The 14,807-nt window shown below is 44.5% G+C and overlaps 1 protein-coding gene across 5 annotated transcripts; it reads right to left on the bottom strand.

Moving 5' to 3' along the window:
* Nucleotides 1–1,010: 1,010 nt before the first annotated feature.
* On the bottom strand, nucleotides 1,011–14,503 carry fbrs (fibrosin). Of its 5 annotated transcripts, none has more exons than XM_035145301.2 (18): nucleotides 12,665–14,503; nucleotides 10,572–10,739; nucleotides 10,220–10,246; nucleotides 10,049–10,078; nucleotides 9,723–9,771; nucleotides 8,548–8,896; nucleotides 8,194–8,429; nucleotides 7,841–8,085; nucleotides 7,672–7,716; nucleotides 7,427–7,525; nucleotides 7,096–7,179; nucleotides 6,857–6,895; nucleotides 6,393–6,464; nucleotides 6,116–6,269; nucleotides 5,706–5,786; nucleotides 5,491–5,574; nucleotides 4,309–4,513; nucleotides 1,011–3,951 (listed from the first exon to the last, which is right to left on the bottom strand). In XM_035145301.2, exons 1-18 carry the CDS (start codon nucleotides 12,965–12,967, stop codon nucleotides 2,400–2,402), a joined length of 3,822 nt encoding a protein of 1,273 aa, XP_035001192.2. In that variant the 5' UTR covers nucleotides 12,968–14,503; the 3' UTR covers nucleotides 1,011–2,399. The 5 variants fall into 5 exon arrangements, with proteins under 5 accessions (XP_035001192.2, XP_035001193.2, XP_035001194.2 ...); XM_035145302.2 differs by having other exon boundaries at nucleotides 7,096–7,164; XM_035145303.2 differs by lacking the exon at nucleotides 10,220–10,246.
* Nucleotides 14,504–14,807: the final 304 nt, after the last annotated feature.

Below are 14,807 nucleotides of genomic sequence, written 5' to 3'. Positions count from 1 at the left end.
CTTCGTTAATGTTTGTTCTTCATCTTTAATATTCCTGACTGTTGTTTCTTCTTCTTTCATATATTCATGACTGTTGGTTCTTCTTCTTTAATATTTCTGACTTTTTTTTTTTTACAGAAAACTGTGAATTCAACGATAAATACATCCTATTTATTTAAGCACTAATTATCATTTATTCTCACCAAGTTTGACAAATCACTCAAACAATTACACGACTGTCACCTGATTGTAATGTCTTTTTTTTCTTAATATACACGCTCATGTCAGCATACGTGCATTTACACCTCAATGGGTTTTGTAGTGAACGTAAAATTACTAATTAACTGATTAGTTAATTGACAGAAAATGAATCCACAGCTATTTTTATTAATCGATTCATTGTCTCAGACTTTATTTATTTAAAGAAACAGCTTCTGGATCCAGTTTCTCAAATGTGAGAATTTTATTATATCTTTCTAATCCTACATGATAGTAAAATGATTGTGTTTGGACAGTTGATCTCATAAAACAAAAGTTGTCACCACTACCTTGGGCTGTTGCCTTAATTTATCACAATTTTTCTGACATTTCAAAGTAAAATAATTAATACATTATTAAAGAATGAAAATAATAACTCCTTATAGCCCAGGTCGGGCTATTGAGGTGTCTCAGATTCTCCTTTTGGTCTAAGGATAATAGATTAATTCCAAGGGGAGAAATTATTTTTGTATGATGTAGCTCACATGAGATTTTAGTATAAAGTATAATATTTAATAAAGCTGAAACAAAATGGCCATTTCTATTGAAATGCCACACATTCCATGGTTAGAGCTTCTAAAATTTTAATATGTGCTTGATTTCATATATTTGAGTCCAAATGTGGAAATATATGAGTGAAACAGTTTTCTCTATTTTAAATAATATTTAACTGATGAGTTAAGAAAAAGTTGGTAGACAACTATTCATAAAAATAAGTGTTGGTTGCACCCATAATAATAAAGGATTCAGAACAAAAGACCCACACAACAGAGTAAACAACAATTCATTTAATAATTAATCTTTGTGGTCTCTAGGGGAGGGGTTTGAAAGGTATAAAATGGTCATATTAAAATAATCGACCCAGTCTTTTCCCTCTCAGGATACCCACTGTCTAGTTGTCTTTTGACACAAGTCCTTATATTTTTTTTTCAGTTCTTCAGCAGATGTCCCACTTATCCATGTATATAACTTATTTTTGTTGATGAAACAACTCGACAGTTCAATGTACAAGGCTCCTTTAGTTCCAAATGGATATAGCACACAACCAGTGACAAACAGGCAAACCTCCCTCTCAGCGTAATAAAGTCATAGATGATCCTTGAAGAGGCCGGAGGTTGCAAATCGTTAAGGCTCAATGTTCACGAGCATTAAAACGTTTTGTGTGAAGCAAGCCTCCAGTATGATCGAAACATATAACTACCTGGGGAGAGAGTACTGGTTGATACCCGAAACAATGACAAATAACATAACAGTGAATATATTTATTATTATAGAAGATAATTAATGTTAAGAATAATAATTACAAAGGCAATTTCTCTAGACTACTATAATCTGGTCCTGCTCGTATAGTCAAGAGGAGACTGGGAAACAGTTACAGGAAGCTCTAAAATACTGTGTTCACTCACACAGTTCAGCACAGTTCATTTTGCCATTCATCCTGTGGAAAAACAAAAGACAAGCCAAAAAAGGTTGAATCTCATGAGTGAAGCTGAGGGTTTGAGGTTGGATTTTTTGGGGGTAAAGCAGGAAACTGAGGTACAACGCTTACTGATATTCATTAAATGGTGTCATCAATAATCTGTCTTCTCACAATGACAAAAAAGACAATGACAGAACAGAACCACTTTACCACTGTGTTTCTAAAAACCCTCGTCCACAACACCTTATCGGGGCTTGATTTATGCAGGAGAGGGTGAAGCGGAGGATGAACCCTTGACATGTTCTCAAAGTGTACATCCTTTTGGAAGTTATTTCCATTCCACCTGGAAAAGGCTTGCTCAGAAGCATAGATCACAAATCACCTGACTAATGAGAGAAAGCTGTCCTCTGCCTCTTACAGCTTTCGAAAGGGAGTACTGTAATAACCAACAGCCAGTATAAAATAAAATACACCAAGGATGCACAGGATCCATGTACCTTTAAATTGCACCGATTGAACCATTGGGCATATTCCAAGTCACACGAATGAGTCTTGCATTTCCCTCCCTACCGTCACATCCAGCCAGGCGTGGTTACCCCTTTCTTTTTGGGAGACTGGAGCTGGTTTGGTTGTGTAAATGGGAGGGCAGGGTTTAGCAGTCTGCAAGAGGGAAAGGGGGCAGGTTGAGAGCAGCACAGTGATCCTGACATGTTCCTGAATCTCCTCCAGTGTTGTCCCTGTACTATCTGGACTCTCCATCTTTGTGGGCACTGTACAGTGCAAGCTCACCTGGCCCTGCAAGTCTGCGGGGAGGTGTGGACGACCGGCTGGTGATGGACGGAATGAGTGGAGGCGGTACCCCCACCATGCCTCCTGGGTTCTTTGTGAGGAGGCCGTTGGACATGTGGTGTGGGTTCAGTGGGCCTAAACGGGCATAGAGACCCGCATGGTGGTGGTGAGAAGCAGCAGAGGCTCCATGGGGAAGTGAGTGGGCGAGAAGGCCAGGGTGGAGCTGCTCCAGGTGAGCGGCAGTAGCAGCATGAGAGGGACCTGAGAGGTGAGCGCCTGGAGGGAGGTGAGGGTGCATCCCGAAGTAGCGAGCCCGCTCAAAGTCTTCTCTCAGGATCTGGGCACGCTGCTCCTCATCCATCAATCCTCCTCCTGGTCCGAGCTGATGAGGGCGGTCAAAATGATGGCCCATTAGGCCAAACTCCTGGCGGACACCCTGGTTGGAAGCAGAAGAGGTAGGAGGGTGGTGAGCAGCGGCTACAGCTGCAGCCCTCTCAGCCTCCAGAAGACGCTGATGCTGCAGCAGCCGGGCCAAATGTGGATCGGATCGCAGGGCTAGATGTGGGTCTGCCCGAAGTGCCATAGCCTCCCTACGATGTTGATGTTGCTGCTGAGCTGCCAGCTCCCTCCAGGGGTCCCAGGTGAAACTGTGAGGGCCCTGTGGTGGTCCTTGGTGTGGACCATGGGAGAAACGTTCTCCTGGACCCATTACCAGCCCGGGAGGTCCCGCAACGCCCCCCATATATGCTTCAATGGCTCTTGAGCGGTCAAGCAGGGAAAAGTGTTGGTGGGAATGGTTTGGAGTGGGTGGTTGAAGTTGAACACCAGGAGTGGGAGTTAGTGATAAAGAGGAGGAAGGGGTACCAGAACTGTGGTGGTGTGGATGACTGTTGGGGCGGTCAAAGTTGTGGTTATGTGCTGGGGGTGGCAGGGTGATGGGGATGTGCTCCGGCTCCTCCTTCCGCTCCTCTTTGACTTTTACTGGCGGGAGTAGCATGGGAGGTTTGGACACAGGTGTTGTGGTCCGGTCAGGCTTCCTGGCCTGAGACAAAGACGTGACAGAGGCAGAAGCTGCGGAGGAAGTAGGGATGTTGCCGTCTCTTTGGGAGTGTGAGGGTTCGCTGTGATGACTGTGTGCTGCTGGGGCCATTGTGCGGGGGTAAAGGTCCAAAGGAGATGGGGCTGAGCGATTGGAGGGTGGGGGAGTGGTGAGCACAGAGGATGAGGAAGAACGTGGTCTGTCCCTGTCTGCTACTAAAGATGAAGATCCAAGAGGAGGCGCTCGTGAAGACCCTGTTGGCAGCGGCCGCTTGTCCCCGTCTCTGTCCCGCTCGCGCTCTCTGTCTCTATTGAAGCTGCGTGTCAGGTCCTCAATAGGCCCATTGCCCCCCCCCTGGCCGCTGCTGTGACCATTAATGTGGGAGACAGGGGTGCTACTGCGTTGCTTGAAGGAAGGACCAACCGGAGACATTCTCACAGGTTGTCGGCCATACAGCATATTGTCTCTGCAAAAGAGAGGGCACAAGTTACATCATGAAAATCATGTGTAAAATATCCCATAGTTGACCACAGCACATTTAAAGCAGCACTTCCCAAATCCTACCAGTCCCTAGGTATATCTCATTCAATAATATGAGATGTGAATCCTTTTACTTTGTCAGCAAACAGCCCAAAGATATAGAGATGATGAGATATTAGTTGTCAGATAGAATTTACTTTGATAAATGTTTGCAGCTCATTTTTGCCTAACATGCTCCCATCTGTGTAAAATCCCAGGACTGCCTGTGGTGATATTCATACTGATCACAACACAACTATTCCTTTCCATTTAAAGCCAGTATTAAAATAGCTGAGTGTCATACCTGTCCTTTTCGTCCTTGATGTGGGGGGTGTCTCTCCTCTCTCCTTCCTTCCCCCGGTCCCTCTCATCCCTCTTGTCCGCCCCTTTAGCCCAGTTGGGGCCAATAGGGAACCCAGACGGGCCGCCATGTAGACGGTTCCATGCTTCTTGATGGTTGGGGTTGGACAAGCCAGCTGGTGAGTCTTTAGGGCCGAACATGGAGCCGGCTGCAAATTAAAAAAGACATTTCTTAGAAAAAAGACATTGTGGTTAATGGGTAGAAGCAATTTAACCTTTTGTTACCGTAAAGCTTTCATACAAAATACATCAAGAGCATTCTGTTAGTTTCAAAGATGACCCTCTCAAGATGTTTCTATTAACTAATTATAATTTAAAGAAATTACAAACATTACGTGCTGTACTACCAAGGACGAGGGGAGTAATTATTCTCTCCACACACACAATCTATTGATTGAAGTTCAAATTAATAAATCAATAATGAGTTGTAATCACAAACTGCGATGGCCCACTTGTTTAGATGTGTGTATACAGTCCTGTACGTTACAGCGTCGGCCATAAAGAGCTGTAATATAACCTAGAAAATCCTGGTCAACGGAAATCTTACCTCTTCAGCCAAACAATTTTACATGAGGAAAAGAAATCTGCATGTGGGGCAATATCAAGCAATATGGGGCCTCAGGTGCCAATGCCAAACAGAGCAGGCATAGTTTTAAGTTACAGCCTTTTTAGAGCAAAGTCCCTCTGTGTGCTTCCCCAGACAGCGTTTCCTTGTTGAACCGCTGCAGGGCAGATACCTCATTGTTGCTGCATCTAGATTTGTTGCCGATACATAACTTCAGCAATAAATCTACACAGCAAAGCTACGGCGAAGATATCCCAAAAATGATTTGACCACCTCAAACTGTCACATAGCGTCACATTAAGAAGGGATCACTTTAAGGCCAGGACAGATATGAGAAATGATTACACCAGGCAGTAAATTAGCTTCTTTCATTTCATTGTCTGAACCTCACCTGAGGTCAGATACCACGACCAACACTGTTATCGTTTTAGGTCAGGAAGCCGACTAATTCTCTCAATATACACAACACACGTAGGGATTGTACAAGGATAACTTGAACAAATTCAAATCGTATCCTTCACGTCTTGTGTTTCAATACTAGAAAGGAGTTGCGAGACTGACCCAGTGTTGGGCTGCCGAGTCCTCCGAAGGCACCAGAACCCAGAGCTCCCAACGGAGTGAAAGGTGGGGAACGACCATATGGATCTGAAACACGAGGGTCAACATTACAAATACTGCGCAGATACAAATATACATAAGAGTTTGTTCAACAGTTGAGAGAACTGCGCAACCCATAAAAGGATTTCTGTTGATTTGATGATTTAAGCTGCTCTTACCCAAGTGTGCAGTTGGAGCGAGGAAAGAGGAGTGAGGTGTCGATGGAGAGATGAATGGAGCGGAGGACGGATTGACTGCACCTTAGGGAAAGAAATTAAAAATTAAAAAACAGTGTCACGAGAAATCAAATCAAGAACATCAGGTTCTTCACACACTTAATGCTGTGACTCAGAAAACAATAGTACAGGAGCTTTCTAAAACCTCAGAGATATAAGGAAAGATAACGAGAGGTAATCAGACAAGGAAGAATAAAAAATGCTATGAGGAGTGAGAAACTAAAACACAAAACTGAGCAGATAAATATCCCAGACAGCTTCAATCTTTACATCATTTCATGTTTTCTTCAAATAATTAATAAATACATTTTCCATGAGCTACTGTTGAGTCGCAAAACTGTTTCAACTCGCACCTGTAGCTGAGAAGAGACTGGGGGGTCTTGTTAGGTCGTGAGTGGGAGGAAGGGCTCCTCCCATGGGCCCAAGGGGGCCAAGTCCCCCAGCTCCAGGAAGACGGGCCAGCAGCTCACTACGGAGGTCCAGCTTGTGAGGATCAGCATGCATCAGCTGAAAGAGGGGGACAAAAAAGTTAACCTGGTATTTGTAGAGGTCACCACACTCTCTATTTGAATGGCAACGGAAATTTACATCCAGAAAAACAACAGCATGATTGCTATGAGAAACACGTACCTTTACTTTTTTCTGATGGCTTAGAATCATCCAGGCCACATAAACATGCATAGCACACCATTTTCCTGGTTTCTGCACAGCACAAAAATCACAGGAATTTACTATGTTGTTGCATGTACCACCTTAAAGCCTTTGCACACAGAGTCAGACTTCCTTCTTCAGGGTCAGAGATCTCATCTAAACTCAACACAAGATTAGGGTTTCCAGCTGGAGATGAGGTTACTCACAAGGGATCGGTTTGATTTTGGAAATAGAAGAGACAAATGTGAAAAATGTTCAAGTAGCCACAGACATAACTGAGGTCATTTTTGAATCTGAAATATCTAACTGGGTGTGCAAGGGCAGAGGATAAATCAGTAGCAGTCAAGATTGCAAGTGAAAGAAGTGCAAAGAGTGAGTAAAGCAGTGAGAGAGTAAAACAGGCTGAAGGTTTGAAGGAGCCAAGGGATCTGTTTTTTTCTTACATTACTGACTTTCAACGATGTCCCAAATGGATCAGTTAGCTACAAGAGAACAGAAGTGTAAAACCACTTTTAATCACAGTGTCATGTCTCACTCTCTATCAGAAATAACCTTTTGCACTCTTTACTGCACTGACTAGGCCCGTGTCACAGCACATCCCAGACTGAACTGGCTTTCCTCAAACAAAAGACAAAACACTGAAGGAATGATGCAAACAGGTGAGTAAGCGCACCGCCCTTACCCTGGGGTCTTTGGGCTGCAGGTGGTGAGGCACAACCCCAAGACGTGCAGATAAATCAGGACCCGTTCCCTGAGGGACAAGAGGCTGTCACACACAGCACAACACATCAGCCTCAACCTACACATCTACAAATGATTAACATCTGACATTCTTGTTGTTTTCATGTGTGGCACCACCGCTGTGTGTCAGTGCTCTCTAATAAATCACGCTTCACAGTAAATCCTAATTGTTACCAAACAGGTTTCACATTTATATCTATTTTCATCTTTCTGTGTGGATGATCAAAAGAACTCAAACTGTCAATGTTGAGGAGATGAAGAGTTATTCTCACCTTTGGCTGAAATGCTCCTTGCAAGGAGCTGAATGGCCCAGTGGGAGGAATCACAGGCTGAATACTCGGCACTGAGGGAGGCGGGTATTGTGGAAAGAACTGCCACGACACAGACAAACATATATAGAACATAAGTGACTACGTAACAGCTGAATAAATTTACAAATATTCATTTTTTTCAAGAGCTCAAAATTTAGGCTCAGCCTTAATTGTTTAATTTGCATCAGAGGACGCAAAATACTCACAGGGTGTCGGTACAGCCCGTCCATTTTGCCGGCATACTTATCAAACTAAAAGATAAAAACAGTGCATGGGTTAAAACATCTTAAAAAACTGCATTTAATCCACATTCCAGCCACACTCGAATTTCAAGTTTGACACAGGCGTTCAGTAAAATAGCAGAGGGCATCTCACCAGAGGTGGCGCAGTAGCTGTCGGGTGCAGGAAGGGTGTGAAGTGTTGGTGTGTGTGCGTGTGTTGGTGCTGGTGGTTGTGCTGATGGAACTGGAAGGCCATGGGCGGGATGCTCGGCTGGTTCTGAGACGTTCGGCCCGATGAACCTGGTGTGGAGCTCGACGCTGATGGACCACCAGGAGTGGAGCGGCCGGCAGCCGCTGCATTGTTTTCAGCCCCTGGGACGCTGCGTCTGCCCTCACGCTCTGGAGAAATCAAGGAGGACATTTTTTAATTCTTATGCTGCAATATTTAGTCATAGATACAAAACAAAAAAGTGTTGGCAGACAATTGTTTTTGTTGGTTGACTGTACCTGCTGCTGCTGAGTGGGCGGGACCTTGTAACAAAGGTGGAGGCGGAGGCAAGCCGGGGGAGGATGTGTACAGGGCCCCAGAGCTGGCTCGGGATGGAGGTCGGAGGGGCCCTGAGGATCCTGAGCCCCGGATGTAGGGCAGCGACACACTGGTAGAGGGAGTTGGGGGCCGCATGGAGGATGACGAAGACGCAACCGATGAAGCAGATGATGGAGGTTTGACTGGGGTGCTGCTCCTGAAAGGAAGAAGGTGTGTATGAATCAGGTTTTCTAAAATGTATGTAGTTTGCAAGATTCAAAATGAAATCAACATTTTAGTCAAGACTTTATGTGACGTATTCACAAGTTACATACCTGTTGTTGATGTTGTAGATGGAGTGAGATCGTCCAGGTAAAGTGAGGAAGGACTTGGGTTTGGAGAGCGGCGAGCTGCAGCTGTGGCGGCCGCTGTTTCCGTTGATGGGGCCGGGCCGGGGGACCACGCCTGAGGCTGTGGCTGGAGAAGGCAGGCCGAAGGAGGCAGAAGAGGTAGAAGAAGAAACAGGTTCTGGGAAATGCGGCTCCAGGCTTTTCTCGTGGCTTCGCTCCAGGCCAGATACCCGCGGGGTCACCATCAACCGTGAGACGCCACCACAACGGGCCGGTAGAGTTGGGAAGGTTTTGCCAATGGTTGTGCCAATGGTTGAGGGGGCAGGTTCCACAACTGAAGAAGATGATATGAGACACCATTTTGAATTTAATCACATTGCTGACAGAGGAACAGGTTCAATTTATTTTTGTTGCCGACTAAATTCCATTTTAGTGCCACAGCCATATCTGGCCTCAAGTTACTTTCCATAAAAATTATCCCAATGCGTTTTTAAATTAGGGGAAAATAGCGCACTGCTTCGGATCAGTTTTCAATATCTATCAGTTTCCACAGAAACTCTGAGCTGCAGCTTCGTAAACTGTTTCAGGAGGAAAAAAAACTGCCCAACCAAAACAACAACTGTGAGACAATCATGATCCATCACCAATTAATGACCAGCGGCCTGTGTGATTTTGACAGACCACATAATCAGTCCTGATTGGATGAACGTGGGTATTACACATAATGACCCACAGGCCCAAGTCAATAGACCGAACAGAACATGGACCTGGCCCGAGCAGCTTCACAGATTTGGATCTTGATCACTGGAAATGAAATGGACCCATAAACTTTCACTTACTGGATTTACACTGACGCACAGAAACTCAAATCATTATCAACGTCATCCACATAATTGAATATCAAACCACAATTCATTTTTTAATTTCATGTCATAGTACATCCCTGTGTTTACTGGATGTCTCTGTAATTATCAGATGAATGAATAAACGTGCCACACTGCCTATTTGAATCAAAATGTAGTGATACAAGAATAAACACGAGACTGGCTTTTTCCTAATTTTCCGTAAAGATCTATATATAGCCATGCTGGGGCCCATTGAGTGACACATCAGTGAATCGTTTCATGAATGTAAAGTAACAGAACAAATATATTTCTCACCTTTTCTCGTGCTGACTGTGAACACTGGATCCATTTCATTGTCAGAAGCCTGGAGATGGAAATAAAACAAAGATTTCATTATATTAATGCGCCATCTATATTCAGTGACAGTAAACATATCAATCAGTAATATTAATAACTATACCAAATCAAGAAGAGTGACAACGTGTTGAAGGACTTCTGAATCACAGAACTCTTTAATACTTAGTTGATTAATAGTGTAAAGGTTATGGCAACAAAGCTCCTTCAAAGACAATGACAAGTAATGCCATGTACTCATTAGCTAATAAACCCTGGAAGAAGGACAACAATAAAGTACTACACACCTTGTCTCCTGTATCACTCTCAGTGTCACACTGAAAGAAGATGGATAAAAGAATAATCCGTTAATCATCAATTCGAACATCTCAGGCAGTTTTAAAGAAATGGGTAGAAATAATGGACAAGACATGAGAAAATAACATAACATTCAATACAGCGTCAGAAAAGAAACTTACAATGTAGCCAGTCTCCAAAGGATGTCCCTAAGATACAAAAAAATAATAATATTTTTAGCGCCAATTGTTTTCAATTAGGTTTTAAATGTGGCTTAATAAAAAAAACATTAAAAAAAAAAAAAGTTTACTTCAAATAATATTTCCTGGTTGTGTGAAATCACCCTGCACTTGAATGATAGGTGTTAGAATTTAGTTTGTGTGCAAACCAGTTTAACTAGATCATTGTCAATGGCAGGATATACAGGTTAGTATGGAAATGTAAACACAGATATTTAATTTAGACTTACTGACTCAACCTCCAACATGACAGGATGAAAAAAACTAGAGCCTCTAAGAGCCATAAATCACTCACCTCTATCCGTCTTCTCTTGTTTCTATTCTTCAAGCTGGGGTAGCCGTGGCGGGATCCGTCCTCCGGCTCCGACAGTGGCCCTCCACCGTTCTCCTCTGGCCCCCTCTTCCCCTTGTTCCTCCTTGCCGGCATATCAGTGCGCTGACTGGGCTTCAGTGAGCAGTCCATCTGATAAAGAGAGTTATTAAAAAAATATAGTGTTTACCAAAAATGTATATGTCTGAGGCCACGGACGTAGCTACATGCTGATTAATGTCCTAAAAGACCTAATTTCTGAATAAGTTCTACTCTGAGTGAAAGCAAAAATAGAAGCATGAGAACGATGTAGTGAAGCCTACGTGAAACTATGACATCAGCTGCTTGTGTGTGGTATGGTTTGAGATGTTTTGAATGTGGTCATATCTATAAATATAGATTACACTGATCAAAACAGCTTAAAAACGACTCAAGAGTTCAGTCAAACCCTCTCAGTTAAAAGTCCTCAATAACAATACTTTATTCACAACAGAACAAAGACATTGTGTACAGAGGTTTCCATGTTTCTGATTATTTAGTTTTCCCACTTATCTAATGCAGGAGGTCAAAAGATAAATGTGAGGACAAGATGATTGACAAGTTAGGAAATAAAAGCATCTCCGATGAACAAAATAATGTTTCACTTTGCTTTGTCTAGCGAAATACTGGAGAGTATTACATCTTCAGGGCCAGAAAAACCATAGAATATTTAAAAAGGTAGAATCACTATTTCATCAATTAGCGCAAATGTGTAACCGGTCTGTTGTAAGTAAGGAGCTTCTTGACTATAAAAAAAAGGTAATAAAAGCTTATGTAACAAAGGAAAAGCTGCAGGGAAAATTGGTAATTTCCCCATAAAGAGAAGATGATTATTCGCATTAAGTAAAATCTATGGGTGCAAATTAAAAAACTCTAAAGCAACTGCAATCCTATATAAATCACATCTAGAAATTACAAGGAGATGGATATATTTTATTTTACTCAGTAGAGGCAGCAGTTTGTCCACCACACATTGTCATTATTCTATTTGTATGGATGATTCATAGTTTTTAAAGTCTGAATTCTTTATTCTACAAAAAGATAAATAAACCTCTGCTTAAAAGGTCAACATAAAGGTCACCACAGCTTGTCTGACCCACTTGTGAAACTGTTTTAATTGTAATGAGTTTTTTTCTTTGGCAGAATAACTGCAGGCAGGCAGCTGCTGCTATTGAAAAATGCAGGCTTTCTTCTAGTAACAGTTTCAGACAGTAAACCACCACAAAACTTAGGGTATGGTAGTGATTTGACTGTAAAATCAAGTTATCCATGAGAACAGTGGACGTGCGTGTTCCAAGAGGCAGTTTTGCAACATAACCTATGGACAAATAATATGTTTTCCTGTCCTGATGCAGAGGTCAAAGGCAGATAGCATGAGATCCACCCTGAAGGCAGATTATCAGATTGTTTCTCCTCGTCAAAATGCCAAATGTGTCTGACGTCACATAAATCAGATGAAAGCTCTAAATTTATGGCGGAAACCTCAAACCAACCGAATGCCGATCCTGGAATCCTCATGTGACTTATGTTCTCAGCTCTGCTTTGGTGGATCGACAACTGACCTGAGCCGGCCAGGAATGAAAACTATTAGAAGAGGAGCCCCGGCCAAGTGCTTAAACAGAAGGGTTGGGGTTATTAATACACAATTACAGTCATGTATTGTTCCTTTCTTTTTCTGAGAAGCCATTTGGCAGCTCCTCAACACCTCACAGAATTAGAACATGAATAATTGAGGCCTCTCCAGAACCCATCAGAGGGAAGCCTTGGGCTTTGGGTTTGGCCTGAGTGCTTTCTCCAACCAAGGAATGGTCCCAGTGCAGGAGTTCAACCTGCAGCCTTTCTAATCCTTCAGCTGCAGGGATGGGGACATGATGAAAGGTCAAAATGATTTAGATTTAAACCAAATAAATAAGGGCACATGATTGAGCCAAATACCTGCCAGCTACGTGTGAGAGTCATCCATCACTTCGTTTGCACTAATGTGGGGGAATAAGTGCAGTTTGATGGATGACAGCTGGGTGTAGAACCCACACACTTACCTCCAGTGCCTCCAGGCTGATGAAGCTCGCAATAGCGAAGCCATCGATGATGTCTTCCTCGCAGGACACGGACTCCCTCTTCCTCCGGCGCGGAGGCCGGTGTCTCCCGAACCCGGGCCGGCATTCTCTCCCACCGGGGCCCAGCACACTGTTCGTCCCGCACGCCTCCCGATCGGAGCCCGAGGACAGGGATGTGGCCCGCTGCTCGGCCAGGTCCACTCTCCGCCGCCGCCGCTCCCTGTCGCGCTGGGAACGGGAGCGTCGGCTCCGCCTGAATCCGGCGCTTCGGCTCGGGCCCTCCATGTTCAAACCCCCCTTCTGCAGCTCCAGTGAGACCGAGGGCACTTGAGTCAAGTCCCGGTCCGGCGGGCAGGCACCGAACCGCAGATACAACCCCACAACACGGGCCCTCGCAGGGGAGCCTCCGTTAAAATGGCGTTAATGAAACCAGTGGCTATTATTCACCGTCCTTCGACAACAGTCCGCGGGCATCTGAGCCTTTCGTCCGGCGAAACGTTAGAGTCATTTCAGAGAAACTCGGATCCGCATGGGAATTTAAATGACCCGAGACAAAACACACGCAGACAGACGGACGTCAGGACATGGCTGATTGTGTCTCGGAGGAGGCTAACGTTAGCTGGCTAGCAAGGAATTCAACCGACAACCACACAAGTTGCACGCATGTAAACAACCCCAACAAAATAAAGACACGTCTAGTTGTGACAAAACGGGACAAGTGTCCCCTGGAGTCGATTCGCGGAGAAACTCACGCTAGCGTCGCTCAACACAACCGGGAGATTTCCTGTATTTCTGCACACGCCGACACATTTATTAGCCAGAGAAATGAGACGTTAAGCTGGCTAACGGTGCCAGGAACACGGACAACCAGCTGTAACACAACTGCCGCGACACGATATCGCGTTGCTGCCAAATCAAAGTGTCTGATTCTCTTAAATTACTCCCAACGAGAGGAGTAAGAATCAGCTGTCCGCTTGAGTTTGCGTGAGTTAATGCTACGGCTAGCTAGCTAGCTTAGCTCAGTGTTGATTTCAGCCAATTAGCCGTTAGCTCGCACGGCTAACTCGGCACATTACGATATATTCAGCCCGTAACATAAGAATAAAATGATATTCTTAAAACGTGTCCGGGGGTATTCGACCCGCTGGAGGCTGCAGCGTGAAGCTAACTAACGCTCACCGGCGAAGAGGATGGATTCTCGGGTGTCGAGACGCTAATGGCCGATAGTAATGGTTGAATTCGCATCAAAGGAAAGACGTAACGTTAGCTCTCCGGCTAGCCACCGTTAGCCGGCTAAACAACAACCTCTGTGTGTTTTTTTTTTTGTTTTTTTTTACAGGAAGCAGGAGGGACACGGAAGCATTTCAACAAACTATTCGGACACAACGTGATAATATTCGGCGTATTCACACGCAGCTCTCCTTCCCGTCCACCTCCATCATAAAGGGAAGAGAAAAAAAAAAATCAAGGCCCAAGCATCAAAGCCTCGGTGTCGATTTCCATTAACGAGGGTGTCGGCCGACCCCCGTCGGGCCGGGCAGCTCCTTCATGCAGCCGAGTACATCCAGTGTTTGGGAGAAGTTGCAGGCGAAGGTTTCCGCTCAACGGCTCCTCTTTCTCGCCGAATCCAGAGGGAGGGTAGTGGCGGAGAGGAGGCTCGCGGCCCCGCTGCTGGCCCCGTCACAAGTTTCCACGGAATTGGGAATTTATCGTGAAAACCGGGGAGACGCAACCCTTGTCAGACCGAGCCGTGCATTGTGTGCGCCGCTCTTCTTCCTCGCCCATCGCACGGGCTGTGTGGCGGCTCCGCTCCCGCACACTGCCGCCGTGTGGAAAGTCCACGCACACATCCACAGCCCAGTGGAACAATGTCTTTGGTAACAATAAAATATGTTTTTTTTTAAATAACATAGCATGTAAAAACCTAATGCACAAGTTTATCAAGGCCAGAAAAAAACAGGAGGCTCCATTTCAGGAGCTTGCACATCTGGTTTCCTGCACTTTATTCCTCTGCACATCTGTTTTCCTGCCTGTTTACACTTTATTTGGAAAATGTGAAACAACCGATTCACACACATGCAATTACTATCCACACCAACTCCATTCAGCCAAAGTTGTTACTTCA

This window comes from Hippoglossus stenolepis, chromosome 21 (assembly GCF_022539355.2).
Source record: "Hippoglossus stenolepis isolate QCI-W04-F060 chromosome 21, HSTE1.2, whole genome shotgun sequence".
Taxonomy (NCBI): Eukaryota; Metazoa; Chordata; class Actinopteri; order Pleuronectiformes; family Pleuronectidae; genus Hippoglossus; species Hippoglossus stenolepis.
Note: the sequence above shows the minus strand (reverse complement) of the source record. Positions and strands in the feature narration are given on the sequence as shown.

Coding starts and splice junctions, on each gene's coding strand:
- fbrs (XM_035145301.2), bottom strand. CDS start 12,967: ATGGAGGGCCCGAGCCGAAGCGCCGGATTCAGGCGGAGCCGACGCTCC. Junction 4,514..5,490: donor ACTCGGCAGCCCAACACTGG/GTCAGTCTCGCA, acceptor TTTAATTTGCAG/CCGGCTCCATGTTCGGCCCT. Junction 3,952..4,308: donor ATCAAGGACGAAAAGGACAG/GTATGACACTCA, acceptor TCTCTTTTGCAG/AGACAATATGCTGTATGGCC.